Source organism: Amaranthus tricolor, chromosome 4 (assembly GCF_026212465.1).
Source record: "Amaranthus tricolor cultivar Red isolate AtriRed21 chromosome 4, ASM2621246v1, whole genome shotgun sequence".
Taxonomy (NCBI): Eukaryota; Viridiplantae; Streptophyta; class Magnoliopsida; order Caryophyllales; family Amaranthaceae; genus Amaranthus; species Amaranthus tricolor.
The window spans coordinates 29,246,306-29,268,092 of NC_080050.1; the positions used below are offsets into that span (position 1 = coordinate 29,246,306).

Here is a 21,787-nt window from a genome sequence, read left to right on the forward strand (position 1 = left end):
CTTTAAATTAAGAAGGCCACCAAAACCAATCTCTCTCACTGAGATTTTTTGTTTCTCAGTGAATCCCTTCATCAATTTGATCAATTGAGAAGGTCTACTTTTTGTCTGGAATGTAGATCTCAACCTGCAACAACAAAAAAAATATACAATGTTCTTAGAAAAAGATACTATGTTATCAATAAAGGATACTATGACTATGTATAATTACAATGTTGATGACCTGGAATACTTTGTTGGAATTACAATTTTGGAATTCAACATACCTTACAGACCTTTGTTGTACATTGTCAGTTTCCTCAGCTCTTCTCTTTCTTGTGTTGGAATTCAAATGTAAATTAGAAGTGGAGGGAATATCAACTGGAATACTGCGACCTCGTTGATGACCTGACTTCGAAGTTGACGAACCTCTTGTTTTTGCCATGACAACTAAAAAAAAAAGTGATAATCGAAGATTTAAAATACCAGAATTAAACCAAAAATAATATCAAAATGTCGAGACTAAAAAAATCAAAACATCGAAGTAAAGTCGCAGAACAAGATGAAGAAATTAACCCTAAAAATCGAATGAAAATGAAAAGTCGCAGAACAAGATGAAAATCGAAGTAAAGCAGAGTAATATCAAATAATATCAACAGAAATTAACCCTAAATATCAAATACCAGAGTAATATTCAAATAAACACCAAAAATCGAAGAAAATAAACCCTTAAATCAAGAACTGAAATACCTGAAATAAAATCCAAGAACGATTGAAGAACAATGAAAATGTCGAGATTCAAACGAAAGTAAAGCAGGATGGAACGGTTGAGATTCAAACGATTGAAGAACAAATAAAATCCAAGAAAAATGAACGGGAGGAAGACGAAAATTCTTGAGGATGGAACGCAAAGAAAATGTCGAGAAAGTAAAGTAGGAGAGAGAAAAAAAAAATTCTTTATATATTGAACCGGTTAATCAATAAAAAACCGGTTCAAATTACATGAAAAATCCAAATTGAACCGCGTGCAACTATGAAAAAATGCTAATTAAATCTGTCCGTTGATCAAAAAAATGAATGGTTTAGATTACTTCTCACCCTTCTCATTTTCATACCCCTTCTCATTTGATCCAAAATCTATATATACATATATATATATATATATATATATATATATATAGATATATATATACATATATACATATACATATATATATATATATATATATATATATATATATATATATATATATATATGTATATATATGTATATATATATATATATACATATATATATATATATATATATATATATATATATATACATATATATATATATATATATATATATACATATATATATATATATATATATATATATATATATATATATATATATATATATATATATATATATATATAGTCTATTCCCAGATTATGGCTAAAAAAAAGATTAATTCCCACTTTGCATTTTTAAGTGGCGGTTTGGTCCAGGTAAACCGCCACTTCATGTGGCGGTTTGCTTGTGGCCTGATTTTTTTTTTTTTCTTTCATTTTAAAATAGTGAACGCAACATGCATTAAAGTAGTTCAATACCATCTATTCCATAATAATCAATTACGAACCGGCTTGTTTTGAAAAAAATAATTATGAAAATAATACAAAGATATATTACAATTATGGAAACTCATACAAGAAGTTGAAGTCATATAAGAATATACAAAGTTTATTAAACTACAAACCCCGACCCCTTTTGTTTTGCGCACCGGTGGATGATGATGGTGTGAACTCGTCAACCTCCGTAAGCACTGATGGATCAACTGGGCCCGGCATCGCCATGATCGCTGTTACATACATAAGTGTTATAAAAATCATTTAAATATTATCAGATTCAACATGTTATTACAAAATTTAAAAAAAAAAAAAACATACTTTCTTGACCTTCGAGGGCATGTTTTCTTATTATGACCACTAAATCCACAAAAGCTACACGTGTTTCGAGGACGCGTCAACGGTGCATCCATTTCGTTCCGTAAACGAGTTGACCGCGGACGACCCTTTCCACGCTTCATTGAGGGATCTGGAACAACTGTAGGACCATTCCAAGGATCGCAAGTGAACATGTTTGGAACGGGCATGAAAGACTTCTTATATGTCGATACGTATTTTGTAGTGCGAAATGAAGGGTCCACAAAAGCATCGTACGATATGTTACGAGCTCGACAGACTGCAAGAACATGTGAGCACGGTAACTTGAAGATGGTTGGTTTCTGACATGTGCATGATGTTGCTGTGAGGTCAACCATGTAGGATTTTCCACCTTTTCCTGCTATCCTATTGCCACAACCAGTGGTGACCTCAAATATCCCACGCACTGTGTCATATATCCTAACATCATGAAAGCGTGCTTTTTCAGCATTCTTATCAATCGTATCACTTGGTTTCTTCGCATACACATGTCCATTGTCTAATCTGTTTCTCCCTAAATCCCTCCTTGTGGCAAAGTATTCGTTTACCCGGAAGAATGTCATCCTAACTAATGAAAGTGATTGGGAGTGACCTGGCCCCTTTCATAACGTCTTTGAACGCTTCAGACATGTTTGTAGTTCTCACTCCATATCGATGCCCACCATCATGAATCAAAGTCCATTGGCGCTCAGGAATGGAACCATCCACTAAGTACTTGTACGCGTCCTCATTAAGCTCTTTAAGGCGATTCATATAAAAATTATACTTCTGAATCTTTGTCTGTTCAGAAGCTTTTCCAAATAAGTTCTTAACCGCTATGTTTTTAAACTTCTTATGCACGTTTGAAGCTAGATGACGTTTACAAAATCGATGGAATGCATATGGTTCTTCCCAACCTTTTCCAACTCTGTTCATTGCATGCAAAATTCCCTTGTGACGATCAGATATAACACATAAGCCGTCCCTTTTAGTAACATAATGCCTTATACAATCCAAGAACCAACTCCATGTGTCGTTGCTCTCTCCTTCCACAACGGCAAAGGCAAGTGGGAACAATTGAGAATTTACATCTATCGACATAGCAATCATAAGTGTGCCTCTGTACTTTCCGTACAAATGTGTGCCATCTATAGAAATAAGGGGACGACAGTGGGGAAAACCCTTAATGGATGGTCCGAAAGCCCAGAAAATTCGCTGAAACATCACTTTCGTAGGATCCATTGTCGGTTGGACTTCCCATTGAACCATGTTCCTGGATTAGATTGCATTAGCGCCTGCAGGTACCTTGGAAGTAAGGAGGGGATGGTCATCACTGTAATGTACTGAGCAATCTTGATTATGACCCTTGTATCGCACAATCTTAAATGAACCCGTTGCGGTCATAACAGCTCGCATCCTCCATTCACAACCTATATCCTCCGCATTAGTGCATTGGATAACGTACTTTGAAGGCTCCGACTCAATTACACGGAAGTTTCTATTGTTAGATATCGCCCATGCTTTAACATTCTTCTTAAGGTGGTCTAAGGAGCTAAACTCTTGCCCTATCCTAAAGTCTCCATTTTCATTCACGGAGTTGTCATCGTTCCAGGTCATCCATGCATCAATCAATCTTTGATCAACCTCATCAATTATAAGCCAATCTTGAGATGGAGCACCATCTCTAATCGCTGCATCTAGAGCTTCTCTTCTTTCATCATCCTCTTCTGAATCAGAATCAATATGCTCATCCTCCTGATCTAAAGAGTCAACCTCGTTCGCATTAAGCCTACCCAAGTGACTCGTGGAAAAGGTGTTCATTACACCACCACCAATGCCACGTGAATGAGTTAGAGTGGTAAACTCATCCAAGTGCTCACTAACGTAATTTGGGTTACTTAACATTTCTGTGAATGTATCATGGCGTACACTAGGACCTGATTCTGGAAGTTCCATGCTAGTCATGACTTCCCTCGCATTATCCAAATTTGCAACCAATTCAACATAAACCTCCATTGCCGTTCCAGGGGCTTGTGATGCCGCATAAGCAAGAGCACTTATGCTTTCATCATTCTTAGTCACCGGGTATTTCATCTCCATTTTTAACATATAAGAGTTGCGATCACAACCAATTACATCGTAGACTTTGCTAACAAACACCTCAAAATTCGTATTTTGACGATGGATAAACATCACTGTATTTAATCCTCCATTATACCCAACATCGGATCCAGTATAACTTATTCCCCACCCCAATACACTATAACGGGATAATGATCCATATTCTACAAGTACAAACATATTTTTCATTTGATTTCACATACACTTAATTGTTGAATGTGAGTAAGGGAAGTGTAAATTTGAAAACAACTAACCCTACAAAGTAATAAACTTTCATTGAAGCATTTCATCAAACACTTTATATGCATACAAACCAAATCCTAAAATTTAACTATAAATGTGTAAAATGTAAGCTTAAATCATGAAAACAAGAGAATGTAATAAACAATCAACGTATTTATAACTTCAATTGAAAACAATAATGAAAAAAAAAAATTTGCATATTGAAAACAAATTAGGGTTTTATTCATACCTTAGATGAGGATGAAAATGATCTACTTTACAAGGAAAGGATGGAAATGTAGTTGATTAGTTTAGTTGAGTGAGAGAAATTGTATATTTGAAGTAAATGAGAGTGAAGAAATTTTTTTTTTTTTAAGAAGATACCGGCACCAAGAAGCAAGAAGCAAAGAAGATAATGGAATGAAGAACCAAGCTCAACATTCTGTTTTGTACTGCTACCAAACCGCCACTTCAAGTGGCGGTTTACTTAACATATTTTTTTTTTTTTAAAAAAAAAATTCCCATTACCAAACCGCCATTTCATATGGCGTTTTCCTCCAGATCCCTGAATAAAACCGCTACCTCATGTAGCGGTTATATTAAAAAAATATATATATTTCTCAAAGCTATCCTACGTAGACGGTAATGTGGGAATTAGTTTTCCAATTCAAGCAAAATGGGAAATACTTTATAAATTTGCATTATTTAGGGAAATGACTCATCTTTTACTCGTTTTATTATCTAGTTTTATTTTTATGGGGTTTTTCTCACTTATACCCACGTATTGTTTAAAATTTTCAGCTCTACCCAATAAATTTACCAATTTTCAATTGTACCCAATAATTAGTAGGGTTTTTCTCACTTATACCCACGTACTTTTAAAAATTCTCAGCTGTACCCAATAAATTTACCAATTCTCAATTGTACCCAATAATTAGTATTAATTTAGCAACAATAACCATTTTTTAATGACAACTTAACAACAGTTAGTTAGATTTATTTAAGGCGTTAGTAATATTTTTTGAATTTTTTTTTTAGAATTACCAGTAGCATTATAATGTGAATATGGCTTATATTAACTCTTTTTTTTTTAGAAATACTCTTTGAACTGTAACCATTTTAGAATTGCTCAATGAAGAAAGAAATTGAAAATAATGAAGGAAGGTGGAAATGAAGTATTGGAGATTATAGTCACGTGACATTTGGAGGGAAATGAGAGCTGATTGTACACAAGTGCGATGAATTTTCATCCTAAAATCAATTAGTAAAAGGAGTAGTCCATTAAGTTTATATGCTTGTCTAATCCTCTCAAATTCTTCAATATGAGATCACATGTGGTTACTATTTTCCCACAAATATTTTACTGAATTTTATAAAAGAAAATGATTACTATAGTAAGACAAGTATGATCAAAGTTTGAACAGCTTCAGCTACCAACATGAGTACGTGGGTATAAGTGAGAAAAACCCTACTAATTATTGGGTACAATTGAGAATTGGTAAATTTATTGGGTACAGCTGAAAATTTTTAAAAGTACGTGGGTATAAGTGAGAAAAACCCTACTAATTATTGAGTACAATTGAGAATTGGTAAATTTATTGGGTACAACTAAAAATTTTTAAAAGTACGTGGGTATAAGTGAGAAAAACCCTACTAATTATTGGGTACAATTGAGAATTGGTAAATTTATTGGGTACAGCTGAGAATTTTTAAAAGTACGTGGGTATAAGTGAGGAAAACCTTATTTTTATTTATATGGTTTTCTTGTATTTTTATATTTATGAAGGTTTGAATTTATTGTATGATGCAAGCTTGCAATTTTAGTTGTATTCAATTCTTTTTATTTGTAATTTTTAGAGTCGATTAATTTATTAGCCGCATCCTTTTTTACGGGTATGAGTTGCCCTTTCTCAGACTCTACTCATAGTCCCTATAGGCGAGACATATTGGCTTGGACGATGATGATGAAACGTTTGGAGAAATTTTAAAATAAAACTATCTTTGCTTGATCCGTCCGAAAATAAACTTAACTATTATTTATTTTTAAATAAACTCACCTATTTACTATAATTGCTAAAAATAAACTCAACTACAGTTTATTCATAACTTTTGACTTACAAAAAAGCTTTAAAGATTGTTATAAATAATATGTCGGTTTATTTTTAACAACTGTACCTCATAAGTGGATTTATTTAAAAATAACTAATATGTGCGCTCATTTCAAATCAAACACAGATTGATTTATTATTAACAATTTACCCACATTCATCTATTACTAATGACACATACATTACAATTCATCCTCATTACTATAATACCCAACAACCAAAAGAATAATTAGTATATTCATAAATTCTTAAATGAGACGGTGTCATAATGAAATCATCTATATTAGAATGACCCATATATATATATATATATATATATATATATATATATATATATATATATATATATATATATATATATATATATATATATATATATATTTTAAGTGATCATCTCAAAATTGTAAGCAATCACTTACAATATGACCAATTATAACTACTTACAATTTTAAATAATTAAATTTTATAATCTTAAAGTGATAACTCATTTAAAATGATTATTTATAATTTTAAAATGATTAATTATAGCCTAAAAAAGTAATTATACTTTTTATACGGTTACTTATTAATTTAAAATTAAACTAACCGCTTACAATATATAAGTGATCAATTAAAAAATAAATTGAATTTATAGGTGCGTCTCGATCTCATACAAGACTTAGTGTAGCATAGGATAAACAAATGGATGGAATCATGGAAACGGTAACCGTAGAAGCAATAATCAACATGGTTTTTTTCCCCATCTGATCTCTTTCTTTGAGCTTGTTTCTGAATTGGATTTGTGGGTATCAATATCATTGATTCATCTGTGAAGCTTTATAAAAATGGAAGCAGCCATGGGATTGATGCGAAGGATTCATCCAAAGCACACAGATACTGCTCTCTCTGCTCTTTTGTCTCTCATCCCTCAACACTCTGCCGATCTCCTTTCTCAAGTCGATCAACCTCTTCAGGTCTCTCTTTCTCTTTTTCCATTTGATCTTAATTGTATTTTGCTTTCTGGGTTGCTACGATTCCAATCGTTTTTTGCTTACCTTGCTGGAATTGTAATTTGTAATCTGGGTTTTAATTTTTACCCATTTCTACCGTGTTGTTTTCTGTTGCCATTGTTGTCTCTCTTTTACATCAACATCATCATGTATTATAGCCCAATTTTTTTTAATTCTAAGATTTGCAGCTCTCAATTTGGTTGGGGTTTTAACCTTGGCATTCTTGATTTACTCCACTTTATGAATTTTGATCACACCACTAGAATTGGTATTGGAAAGATGTCGTTTTTCATTTTGATTAAAACCCCATCAATAAGCTTTATGCTATGTTTGGACGGGATGAATCGGAATGATGACATGTTCTTCATTTGGATAGTAAAAGGGGAGGGGAGGAGAGTGGAGGGAAATGTAGCCAAGGGAATTGGCTGGGAGAACTCTTATGTTTTGTACTAAATAGGTTATTCGAACATTGGAAAGATTTTGAAAGAAAACACGACAATCTCCCTTTCTATTTCATTCCCTTCCTAAAATATACTAGGGTTTTGTATTAGCATTAGGCCTTGTTAATTTAGCATTATAACTTTATTTGCATACTTTTTGTTGGATTATGAGGGATGGGGAGAGTTAGTTGAAAATCGAATATAGTACTTTTGGAAAGTGGTACTTGTTTTTCAACTAAGAGTCGAATCTTTTGGAATAGAGATCTATCACTTAATTAGAGAATAGAGACTATAACATTAAAAAAATCCATCATCAAAGGAGCCATGTTTCTGTATAAGCATTAGGCTCATTAATCTAGTCGTATAATTTCATGCTAATATATATTCCAACAACATTTCTGGCCCCAATGTTATTAAGTGACTCTTACTTAGACATAGTTTGTAGGTATCGGATATGTGCAACCTTATGTTTGTGATCATTTCTAATTTTCTTGCCACTGGGAATGAACTTTGTTCAAGGGTGACAGAAAAGGGGCAGAATTAGAGTTGCTTATGATAAAATTTCACGGAGAAACAACCTCTTCACTTAAGTAATGCATAATAAACCTTTGAAGAAGTATTCTTCGTCTACACACTCATAGAATTCTCGATTGAATATGGGCCATATGGCTGAATATTGATCTTATATCCAACGTTGTTTATTCTAGTGTCTTCAATCTGTAGTAGACAATAGTTGATCTCAGTGAATTCAACTTGGTTTATCTTGAAATAGTACAATTTATTAGCAAATGATCCACGCATTCGCTTATGGGAAGAAAAGGATTAAATGGTGGAGTACAACATTTTTACTCTTTGGATTTGTCCAAGTTTGCTTGTGACTATCATTGTACATTTTGCACTTGATTGGTTGAAACTTGTTCTCATTGGATCACTTTTAACTAATTCAGGCAAAAGGTAGACGGGCTATCTTTGTTTAGTATTTTGATAATTAAGTAATGTATTGAAATATTTGAACTCCCATAAAAAAAGATATATCCAGAGTATCACTCCATATATATGCTGATTCAAGGATGATTTTTTCTTTTTGAATATTCTCCTTGCTGTATTGAGTCACCTTTCTGATTCTTTCTTGAAAGTTTGCTGACTCTTGGATTTTCTCTAATTTGTTCATCTGTTTTGCAATTATGGAATCATGTTTTTGGCTGCTTCCTTTTATTTTTCATAAATGTGCCAGTTGGAGTCACAATTTCTATCCCATGGAAACAGGTCTTATCAGATGAAGAAAGTGGAAAAGAGTTCATACTGTGTGAATATAACAGAGATGCTGATTCATACAGGTGAAAAGTTCATTTACATGCCATTTCTTGAATCTTCGATGTTATTCTATTTCTTAGTTTTGTCATTTTCCTCTGCCTTCACGCTTATATCTTGTTGTCTGAGGCAAGTACTGACTGTTGAGCTTTCAAGCAATGAGTTAACAGATTCCAATTGTTAAATGCCCATCCGAAGAAGTTTTCCTTATCAATTTTGAGCTACATTATTGTTTAGGAGCTTTCTCCGATGCTTTCTTTTGTAGTATCGGAAATATTTCACATGATTCTCCTCTACAGTTTCGGCCATGCTATATGGACGTCTTCATAACCTTTATTTTTAGTAGGCTTGTGGCCATAGTGCAAAATATCACTCGCAAGACCATATTATGACCGTGTTATAAAGGTTTTTGAGTTTCCGCCACTTAAATATAAATTGAGAGCCTGAGACAAGCAAAACCATCCACATTGACCGCGAAATCCATTCCCCGACCGTTACCATGACAGTTACCTTGATTAAAATTTGATTTTTGAACTATGTGTGTGGCTCCTTTTAATCTGTTAAATGTTTGGCCATCCTATCATATGCAGATGCATTAGTTTTTGAAAGCTAGAAAACTTGGATGGTTATGATTCAATTTCTTTTGAGATAGAAATAATCAAGGTATCACTTTGTTTCTCTTTTGATGCGCTATTGAATGTGTGCTTAGCTTTTTTAACCATTTGATATGAATGCATGGATCCATGAACTACAATGCAATTGTAGTTCCGGCAAATGTTCTTCGTGCTACTCTGTTCAATGACAAGCTGAATTGTAACACAGTTTGCTCCCCAGCCCCCGTGGACACAATACAAAATTTTATCCTTTGTAAGAACTATAGTGACTTGGTGCTTGTTTAGCTATTTAAAATGATACTTCCCAGTGATGCCTGGTGATAATCACATGGAGTTTGGTCTCTTCTTTTTAAGGCTTTTCTATAGCTTTGCTGTTGAGATTAAGGTTTTGGCATTATTGTGCTGTGTTGTAGGTCACCATGGACGAATAAGTACCAGCCACCATTGGAGGATGGCCTCTACCCTTCATCAGAGTTAAGGAATCTTGAAATTGAAGCCAATGATGTTTTTTCTGTATATTGTGACCAGTGAGGTCCTTTACTTGACTTGTACTTGGTTTTCTTGTTCAGTCAAATTACTGTCGATGTTCTTTCTGTACATTTCCTATTTTCCTTTCTCTTCTTTCGTTGATGGTGTGTAATGGGTTTGAGGGAATCAAGTTAATTTTATTCTTAGGTATTATGAAGGTGGTATTTCATCTGTTTACATGTGGGAAGATGACAGTGAAGGATTTGTTGCATGCTTCTTGATAAAGAAAGGTACTTTCTTACTATATTGTCTATGTTACTTCCTTGTAATCCTGTCTAAACCAAAATAATATGCGGGCGTCCAACGTCTAATTATATGACTCAGAATGCATCACTATTTCATGTATACTGTTGAATATCTTGTAATTTAGATGGTTCAAGGACTGGTCATGGGCGAAGAGGTTATTTGCATGAAGGACTTTGGGATGCCATCCATGTTATTGAGGTATATTCCTATATCTTCAATGTGTAATCTAGTAGGCTACATAATTACACCAACCCTGTCATGAACTCTAGTACTTATAATTTCTTTTCCAATCAATGTCTCTCCAATAGGTTATTAAGATCGTGATTCTATCTAGGATCGTTGAGGGGGTTGGATCGAAAGTCAAAACCGATAGAATTGGATCAGAGGATCGTGTAATCCTACAAATATGCATTAAAGTGCTTTGGATTACTGATTGTCAATTATATTTGTTCTTTTTTAAGTTTTAAGGTGTAAGTAAAAAGTTATTTGACTTTATCTATTAAACTTTGAAAAAGAATACTTTTAATAATTATTTTTAAAGGGCAAATCAAGAAAAGTTGAAATATATAGTGAAATCTGGATTATGTGAAAATATTTTACGATTGAAACTACCTTTGTATGATCAGATCGTAGGATCGTAAAATCGTGTTATGATCCTACAACCTAAATTCTTGAGTTAAGTAGCTACGCACGATTCTACTACATTAAAATCCTACCTACGATCGATCGGTCGCCTATTTTTGGATCATAGGATTGTAGAATCTTAGAATCGGGATTCTAATTGTCACCACATCATACTATGTACATGACTTACGCAATACGTCAAATGTTTTTTATGTGCAACATTAGGTGGGACCTGAGGATGAAGGCTTTGCCAGATACTGTTTAACCAGCACTGTCATGCTATCTTTGACTACCAACAATGACTCTTGCGGGACTTTCAGCTTGTCCGGATCTATAAGAAGACAGGTATTATATATATTAACCAGATCTGAAGTATGACCATCTTGATCTTAACCTTTCTTAACAAGGTCCCCTTCAGTTTGATTTTATTGAGCTGTTTGGTTGGTTTTTAGTAGAGGTGTTCAAAACAGATCCGATGACCCGATATATACCTTGGAACCCAATTTAACACGACTTCAAAATGAAATTAAAATAATGTAAAAAGCGAAGTGGACACAAGACCCGATTTTGCACCGACCTGAAACACCTGACCCGAAATTAACCCGATAACCCAAATGAACACCTTTAGTTTTTAGCTTGCATTCGCGATTAAATATTCTAGGAGGAATTATTTTTCCTTGTCTGTGTCTAAGTTATCTTTCTTATGGTGTAGATGAGTATGCAACTATCGGTGGCTGAAGGTCATCTTTGTAACATGGGAAGGATGATTGAAGAAATGGAAGGCAAATTGAGAAACTCATTGGATCAGGTATGCTTGAGATATGGTCCTTTCCTGTTGTTCTTTCTAAGCCGGCCCCTTCTCGTAGTCATTGCGATTCTTTTTGGTTGCCAAGGGTTGCACCCACAAGTCCACAACCCCTAAAAGAATTGGTCATTAAAAGTTTCCTTAAAAATTCAAAAGCTTTAAAATTTAACAAAATAGAGTTAAATTAATTTGATAAACCTGAATTTTCTTGATTGATCACACACCCACTATAAACCCAATTGACAACATAATACATAATCTTCTGGTGGTGCTTATCGTCGTCATTATCATGTCATGTTGTAACGCATTCGTTGGTGGTGTCGTACCCACGTTGTTGTGGATAGTAAAACTGGAAACTGGTAAATTGTACTTGAGTTTGTACTAATCTAAAACTGTACTTCCTCTTTGTTTTTTATTGATTTTGATTCGATTTTGAAGTATGAAAAGTCAAAGAAAACAATTTAAATCATGTTTTACATGCTTTAATACTGAATGTGTTTATTGATGAATTTAGAAATGTAAATATTGGGTTATCTTCTGATCTATACTATACTATATACTAAAAAAGTTAATTTCAGTGACATGTCACAACCACGTGTATTTTTTTCCCGTAAAAAAATCCCAAGTGTAAAACATATAAATATTCAACAAGATTATCAACAAATATTTTTTTTCCATTAATATTAAGCAATATGTTTTTGATGATATAGATAGCTAAACATATACTCCTATTTTGTATTTTTGTTATTACATATATATACTATTTAGATACAATATATACAATGATATAATTTACAACAGATATTAGTGATAATAATCAAATCAATTTAGTTTATTTATAAAAGCGAATAATAGTCGTTAAATTAAGATATTCCAATATTCCTTGTAAATTGCACAGGAAGTCTCCGTCAAATTCCTAGATCAGCCATTGCTCTTAGCCCTCATGTGCACGCTTTAAGTTAACCGCTTTGATAAATGGCATGCTTTTTCAACACAGCCGATTCATAATCAGGCTTATTCTATGTTTGAAACGGGATGCTCCATATTTAGTCATCTTGTTCTTCCAATTCACTTTTTTTTCTGTTGAATCCGCGTAGGTTTACTTTGGGAAAACAAGAGAGATGGTTTGCACTCTACGGCCACCAGCTGATTTGGCGACGATGAGACTACCCGATAGCTGATTCGTATGTGAAATCTGAATGATGAGATTTGTGATTTCGATGTATCACCAACATCTATTCGGACATTTAGTCATTTGTATCCAAGAACTCAGGGGAATTGTAAGCATTTTCACTTTTAGATACTTGTAAAATGCCTGCCTTCTAATTTTGGAGATCCTTGTTTATTTGTTCATGGGGTTTAATTAAGGTTCATGGGTGCATCTATCTCTATTGGATGCAATGTAAAATGTCGAGTTAAGTCCTTGAATGAACTAAATATGAGAGTATGTAACATCCGAAACAATTCGTATATCGCTCTTTGTATGGAACTAAGTTCGTCATTGGTTATTTGAGAGGCTATTGTTTGAGTCCCACATCGGTGATAATTCGAATCCCTTCAATATTTTCCTCCACGACATTTGAATTTTATTAAGGTTGGTATGTGTACCAATTTATTAAAAGTAATTTAATGAGATATATGATGTTTTGGCAATAAGAAGGCAATTTTAAAATAAAACAAGTTAAATTGTAGAAATTTACTTTAATAAGTGTTAAAATAAAAAGGGGTGATTCTTGTATGTTTGTATAAAGCATTTCTATTTGCATATTGATGCTTATGTTCGTCTTTTGACATGAAACTTCCTCTTTGTTAAGCCCTCAAAGCAATGGAACCATCATGAAAATAAAGCATTTCTATTTGCATATTGATGCTTTTGTTCTTTCTTCAATCCAAATTCTAATCTCATTAGAAGGAGCCCTATATTTGGCAATATTATGTGCTAAGTTATAATGGTGTCGATTTTCTTGAGGGATGTTGTATTGAAGGTCATGTGTTGCATATTGGCTCGTGAGATAACGTAGGCTCTAAAGAGATGTATTGATGCTAAGTTTGAGGTATGATCAAAGAGCAAGGGTCATCCTCGGCAGTGAGCTAAGGAATTTTGTTCGAACGAGCATATTAGTGCTCGAGCGAAATTAATTTGAAAATCTTTAGATGATTTTGGCTTGTATGCTTGAATGAGCATGTGCCCAACCAGCGACTCATTACGCTTTTTACGGGTTTGTAGTAATGAATTTTGTTGGGTTAATTGATATAAATACATCCCAAATACCCCAAATCATATAATTATATCATTGTTCGCCATTAACCACTTACGCTAAACACAAAGCTTATACAGAGACCTCCATTTCAATGGTATTTCTCCATAATAGTTCTCAAATTGAGTTATGAACTCCATTGTCATTTCAGCAATCAATAAAAACAATCTAAAATCTAGGGAGGATGTAACGAACCTCAATAGAACTCGTGTAATTGATTTATGCTTTGATTTCATATTCTTGCATTGAATTTTTCAATCTTGGTTTCAATTTCAAAATCAAAAGTAAAAGCGCTCTACCATGAATCAAGGTAAAAAGACAATTTTCACACTTTTATCCACTTGATTACTTTATGGGAGAAAAAAAAATGCGCAAATTACCAAAGCAATAGAGCTCTTTACTTTGCCTACATTGTTCTTTTTGCACATTTTGAACATTTGACTTCCATGTGACAACAAGACCGCTAGCAAAATGGGGCAGGGCTTTGAAGCCTTGCTCTGATCTTGTTGATCTGTTTAAACAACTGTTCTTATGAGAGTAAAGAGATGACCTTAAAACATAAAGCTTACATTCTTATTTTCTCTTTAAATGTATTAATTGAGCTATTATTTCTCATGTCTCTCAAAGAGACCATTTCTCATAACAATTTGTGTATTTTAAATTATAATACAAATCATTTAAAAAATTAGATTCATTTGCATAAGCATTACGAATTTGCCTAATAGTAAAATATTTTTCCTTTTTTCGTTTGTAACAAGGGTTCGACTCTTAGGAAGCATTCATTCTCTTTCTTCCGTTGCTTGTAACAATCTGTAGCCTACCCTAAATGAAAAAAAAGTGTTATTAAGAATCATGATCTTAGCTTGTTATTCTTTGATATGGGACCGACTCTAAGATCTTACCGACAATGAAGATAATAGGATAACCCAAAAATAAGCACAATTTTTCTCACAAAAATTGTATATACAAGGTAAAAGAAATTCTAAAATTTCATGAGACAAATTTAAATCTAAAAAAAAATTGTATTATTCAAAGTTTTTCCATGTAGAGATGTGATTGTTTCATGTTTTTCACGTCGATGTTCTGTTCTATTTTCCAATACTAATACCATTAAATATCTCCTACCTAAGCAGAACTTGAGTACCAAAAGATAATGAAGAGCTTATTATGTTGTTTTAATGACGAAACTAAACTCACGTTTTTCGTTGATCCATGTAAATCTCAAAGATCAAGCCTTTAGATCCAAGGTTTTTTGTCACGAACTTCCGACATTTTACTGATAGTCAGATCATAAAGCGTGCTAATTACTGTGTTATCCCAAAAGATTATAGATTTACAAGTCTAGGTTATTTCGACTATCTCATTAAATTTATTAAATTGCCATATTTGTATTTTTATTACAAAATATTTTTATAACAAATATATCAGACGCAAAAAGTATCAGTTTATCCTCCACCGTTTCTAAAGCAATCTCGAAATCCGATCTCTCGCCCGAAGACCAATTTAGTTAAGACTGTAAATGTCTCTAAAATGTCATATGGGCATGATGAAACCAGAAAACATCCGATACAATGAAGACATGAAAGTCTTATCTAGACGGCAGCATACTCGAATGCCATCACATAATACTTTTATCAGCTAAACAGTAAGCCACACTGTAAAAATAAAGATCCGACTTGAAAGCCACCACTGAGAAAGAAAGCAGAAAAGCCATTTGATTCGATCTAGAATTTCAAACACACTGGAACAACCCAAGTAGGTTTATCATTACAAATTCAAGACAATTGCGGAAAAAAGGGCGAAATTTGAAACCAAAACAGCAACTTGTCTGAAAACTGCACGAGCATCGTACAATGATGCAAATCTTCACTGATCCCTTGACAACCTAAACAAAAAAGTCTACTATACTTACCTAAGTTTCAGGCTCCATTAGCAAATGTAAAATGTAACCATCAAGCCCTGAGCCCTGAAAAAGTTTTGAAGTGAATATTTAATCTATTGTAAATTAGATAAAGAAATGACCCAATTATCCACCAAAGCCTAGCACCTCTAAAGCTTCAACAGAAAATTCATTACTATAAGACTATATAAATTTACACCTATAAGGCTATCACCATACATTTGCAAAAGAACCCATTTAGATTCCAAGATGAATCAGCTACACCTAACAAGTTATTGGCTCTCACCAATGGATGGAGCCAAGTCTAGGGATAGCTGATGATGCATTTTGAAGAAACAGAAAGTCAGTATATTATACACCAACTTAACCTAAAGAGCAAGACGAACTCACCAACATCAATACAGCATAACTACTTAATATCGATTGAATGCCCTTCCATAATCTTCAACTCGTTGATGCTGAAATTCATTGTAAGCATCACGGTGGGGCAGTCTAGAGTGTAGATAGTTATCACCAGGATTTGGGTATTGGCCCCTTCTACTAGGCTCCACATGAAAATTGGATCCAGCGTAGGGTTGATTGTGTACTGAATCGTAGTCAGAAATAGTAGACGGATGATAACCACCAAAACCTGAAGCGGGCATATGCTGCTGGTGAATGTGCTGTTGACGCCTTTGAGCATGTAATTGAACGAACTCATCCCACTGTTTATTATGAGTGTCTCGCAAACCAGCAAGCCTCTTGATGTAATTCTCCTTCAAATCTCTGATAGTCTGATGTTTAAGCACCAGAGAGAAAAAAATCATTACAAAGGAAAAAAAAAAATTAAAATATTTATCAATGCATGAATGAAGAAAAATCAAGCAAACCAAGCGCACCAGATTGCCCAAGACAGAAAGAAGGACAACAATCTTAATACTTTAACTAGCTGGTTTTATTGTTAATCCATTTCCTATGTTGGAAGGAAACTTCTAGAGCTTTCAAACAATCAAAGCTCTCAGGCTTCAGCTGGATCCAAAATGTTCTAATTGACCACACTAAAAACAATTTCATAGAAAGATTGAGTAGAGTCAAAGTTCACCAAGCAGCAATAAAAATTAAAAGTACTGGAAACTAAAATTTCAATAAAATTCAAAGAAAATGAAAGAAAACAAAATATGGAGAAGAGTTTTGATATGCTAGATACTATAACTGACTACTGATCCCGGCCCCATCCCAGCCCCAAAAGAGAGAAAAGGGAAGGCAAGAGGGAAAGATCAAGGCAACCATACATAAACTTCTTATTGCAATATGTAATAAATGTACATATGTATCTTTTACTCTTTGTACCTTGTCTGCAATGCAACTGTTGACAGCTAAGCAAAAAAACTTGCTTAATACAACAAAGTTCAATACACTATCCTTCATTGCCGAGCATGCCACACCAACAAAATTAAAATCAACCAAATGCTACAACAATTAGTTTCTATTCCATTAATTTCCTGATGTGGAAATCATAGCTCTGTCCTATCTGGATAAGGACATTATGAAATCATAATTATCGAAAAATCATGAACAATTCAATGGTACAAATTTCACAATTCCACAGAGATCAAACACAAAGAAAAGAATAAAAAACATTTCTCAAAAAATTAGACACATGCACTAGAGCGCAATTCTCCTGAAAAGTCTCACGCATGCTCACACAGACACATGCACTCAAGCATACACACAAACCTACCTCACGATGTTTGTAATTCTCCTCATCTTCTTGCTGGTCACGAAGTTTGGCAAGATTTATGGCCTCTTTTTTGTACTCCAGCTCTATATCCTCAAGTGTCTGCGATAATGAGGGATGCTCCTTTTTTTTATCGACATGATATTCAGATTGTCGTCTCTCATTTTCCCATGCATGAGATCTATATGGCTCCTCGTACTTGCTATATGAACTTCCACTGTAAGGGGCACGTGCTGGAGATCGCGAAAGACTGGAACGACCTCGTCCTCCATCACTACCATAAGCTTCAGTAAATAGTACTATGTTAACCAATTGATTCAGCATTGCCTAACATAAACAGTAGCTCTAACTAGACAGACTACACTCAGAATCCCTCTGAAGCACTTTACAGTAACTTTTGAAGATAATCTGGCAAAATCAGATCCATCCGCGAAACTCACTTCAATATCCAACATGATATGGGATAAGAACTTACCTCTTGCTGCAAACACAATAAAAACAACATGCAATATTACTAGAAATTCAACAATATAGAGATTATTCCACAAACCATCACGATTGAGCTTATACCATCGACATATTTCAGCAACTAGTTATCAGTATTGAAAAAGCTGTTCCAGCATTGCACTTAGTTGGTTATAGTGGGTCTTACCTTGTGGAGAGTTTCTAGAAGGTTTCTGCAGATCCCCACGAATACCTTCCTCAAGACCACTATCTTGTACACCGATCCTTTGATGAAATTGTGATGAATTTCTAGGACTTGGATTAGATCTTTGGGATTCAGAGCGTGACAGTCTATTGCTTAAAGGACTGCGCTCGTGCGACTTAGATCTTAGGGATTGTGGGCGAGAACATTGAGTTGCAATAGGACTGCGCTCACGAGACTTAGATCTTAGCGATTCTGAGCGAGAAAACTGAGTTCTAATAGGACTGCCCTCAGGTGATCTAGACCTTCCCATATGAGAAGAATTCTTGTCATTACATTCGCCATTCATCACTTTATGCACTGCATCTACACCTTTTCTCAATATTAATCTATCCTTGCCACTGACTATGATGAACTTTTCATTCATCTTAATTTTGCAACCAATGTCTCGTTCGATCCCCTCTATAACTTTATTTGTAAATAGCGCTCTCACATGCTTGTCTCTTGCAGCCACCCTTTCAAAGAAATCCTGAGAGTTGCGAGTGCCCCCAAGGGTAGATGGGCATCCCTACATTTGTTTTCCAGTCCAGCAACATTGATTATTGCGGCACAAATTTTTGTGGACCAATGCCAACAGGCGTGATATACATTTGAAAGGAAGCAAGCATGAGCAAACAGACAACTAACATAATCCAATTAGAAAGCAAATTAGTTAAAGTAAATTTTCCAAAATCTGATTATTTCTCCGAAACAACCACTTTGTCATCACAATGGTAAATATGCATACATTCGACCCCTCAACCCCCGCACTTGAGGAGAGAGTCACTTAGTGCGGTTAGTGTTATTGAATGTTGATGTTGTACTTTTGAGTAAACTTGATAAAATTTAGTTAACCCTATGATCGTAACATAACTCTGAGCAAGGGGCCTCAGCCCTTAGATTTACTCTATCATAACAGAACTATTGTTGGTGAGCCTTATCCTAGCAAAAAAAAAGTATTTGCAATCCGTCGTGTTTTCAGCAAAAAGAGTTGAAGAAATCAAGATAAGGCAACAAAGTTCATATTAGATTTTTGAATAAAGAAATATGGAACAAAACATGATTCTACTTCTAAAAGAAATATTGCAATAATAGATATATTGTTTTAGGATGTTGGCAAGAGCCTCGAAACATAATACATCCACCCCTACCTGAGTAAAGTGACCTGCATCTCCACAAATTTTGCAAATCATTTCTTCTTCCTTCCTCTTCTTCCAGTTCCTCTCAGTTGCTTTGGATTTAGCCTCCCAAACTTTAGCCTCACGGCTTGTAAAATCAGTTGGTACAGCATTAGGATCACGTTCCTCTTCCTCATCAGAACTAGGTTGGGATCTTTTGTTATTCACTTTTTTTTCTTGTACATTGGCCGCAGAAGATCCAAGTGGCCCCGTGTATGCCTTGTAGATCTCACTAAAATCATCATCATCGTCCAAATCCGGTCTATTTGCCATCTACGAGTTGCTACATACAGGTCAGACAAGTCAATTAGTTGCTATAGGAAGTTTTAATGACCATTACAAAAGGAAGCCTTGAAGGCTATGGCCCCATAACAAAAGAATGTATTAAAAACAACAATATCAAAGATCGAATACATGCCAAATGTATTAATAAACAGCAATGCCAAAGCCATCATTGTAAGAGTATGGGAACCACCAACAATATAAGGTATTCAAGACAATGTAGCTCCGTGCCAATACTGATGACAAGTCACTGATACATTATAATGTATTCAATACAAAAGAAAATTGAGAAGAAAAAATATATTTAAGGATGATAGCTACATTATGAGAATTGACAGTAAAACTCATTTCCACTACCACCATTATATATCACAACCAAGCATGTCATAAATGTCCTATGTAATCACGGGTGCACCCATTACAACAACTTGTGCACTCATTCACAAAGTCACCATTAGTAAATGTCCAACATAACCTCAAACTCGTCAAATTACCAATACTTTCACAAGCCCTAGTTACTTTCGTAGTTGGTACTAAAGACACAAGTATTAGCAGATATCGGAAGTGGAGGAACAAGGTGACTAAGGTATGCCATGGCCTCCTCGACTTTGAACTTTCAACAACTAAGTTACGGCTTCTAGCCCCAACACCCCATTAGCTAATATACAGCTACAATCTAGCTTTTCCGCCCCCTTCATCTAAAATCGTGGGTTTGCCACTACAAATGCCCAACAATCAATTATATCAATTTCAATAAAATTTAGGAAATTCTACATGCATCGAACTTACATGAAACGCCAGTGGTAACAATTTTGTAAGATTTTTCCGCATCGAACTTAATGGAAAATATTATGGCAGTTAGATAGTGCATAAAATAGACGCTACTACGTGAAAAAATCTTTAAAAATGGTACCACCACTCGCGTTTCTTGAAACTTTCGATCCTAACATGGGAATTTCCTAAAATTTATCACCTAATATCAATCTCATTTTCAAAAACAATGTTAGCATATAGTAATAGTAAGAAATTAAAATATAAAAACAGATTATACATCGACGAACAGAAACATTAGTCTAACACGTTTCCACAACTCCTTATCCTCATTATAAAAAGATTATTAACCCTAACTTAATTTGTGCCAAACGTTTGGAACAAATAACAGGCTAATTAACATACACCACATACTCAAATAGGGATAAAAAAAATGAAGTGTTTGATACTGAAAACAACAAAAATTACAAATTAGGGATTATATTTCAGATCTAAAGATGTTTACCAGAAAAATGAGGGCGTGTCAAAGGGTAAGAGGTAGAAAGAAAACCCTAGCCAGAGAGATATGATCCGATGATCGGAGTACGGCTAGCGGCGAACCGTGGACTTAACTTGCGTAGTTAACTTGCCTGAATAGAATGCAATGAAATCGAAGGAATTGAGAAGTTGGGAATTGTGATTTTATCATTTTATGTGCAAGTTCTTTTTTAAAGCTTCAATTTATAAGTAAAATTCAATAAAATAATTTTGAGTAATCGTGTCGTTTGATTTTTTTTTAGAAAACCTTTATTCATTATTTGTATTTTAGAATTAAATATATCTATGATACATTTTAATAAAATCGAAGCAACATGACAAATATCGTGATAATGGTGATTCTAACTTTTAGATTAATTTGATTGGAATAAGTTGTTAACTAAACAATTTAAATACAGTGTGAAATCTTATATTATATAAAGAAATTCTATTAGGGGGTTTGGTATGGAAACATAAAATATAATGGAAAGGAAATTGTTGTTATATGTTGTTTGGCATAAAAATATAAGAGAAACAGTTGCTTGATTA

The 21,787-nt window shown here is 34.1% G+C and overlaps 2 protein-coding genes across 2 annotated transcripts; one reads left to right on the forward strand and one right to left on the reverse strand.

The window, feature by feature from the left end:
* The first annotated feature begins 7,009 nt into the window (after nucleotides 1-7,009).
* On the forward strand, nucleotides 7,010-13,465 carry LOC130810080 (probable F-actin-capping protein subunit beta). Its single transcript, XM_057676017.1, has 8 exons — nucleotides 7,010-7,327; nucleotides 9,070-9,140; nucleotides 10,142-10,255; nucleotides 10,404-10,486; nucleotides 10,627-10,700; nucleotides 11,352-11,471; nucleotides 11,839-11,934; nucleotides 13,029-13,465. The coding sequence occupies exons 1-8, from the start codon at nucleotides 7,199-7,201 to the stop codon at nucleotides 13,110-13,112; spliced, it is 771 nt and encodes a 256-aa protein (XP_057532000.1). The 5' UTR covers nucleotides 7,010-7,198; the 3' UTR covers nucleotides 13,113-13,465.
* A 2,414-nt stretch (nucleotides 13,466-15,879) lies between these two features.
* On the reverse strand, nucleotides 15,880-21,497 carry LOC130810081 (uncharacterized). The gene is made up of 6 exons (XM_057676018.1): nucleotides 21,228-21,497; nucleotides 19,643-19,952; nucleotides 18,459-19,020; nucleotides 17,810-18,090; nucleotides 16,480-16,862; nucleotides 15,880-16,155 (listed from the first exon to the last, which is right to left on the reverse strand). Exons 2-5 carry the CDS (start codon nucleotides 19,940-19,942, stop codon nucleotides 16,503-16,505), a joined length of 1,503 nt encoding a protein of 500 aa, XP_057532001.1. The 5' UTR covers nucleotides 19,943-19,952; nucleotides 21,228-21,497; the 3' UTR covers nucleotides 15,880-16,155; nucleotides 16,480-16,502.
* Between the last annotated feature and the right edge of the window lie 290 nt (nucleotides 21,498-21,787).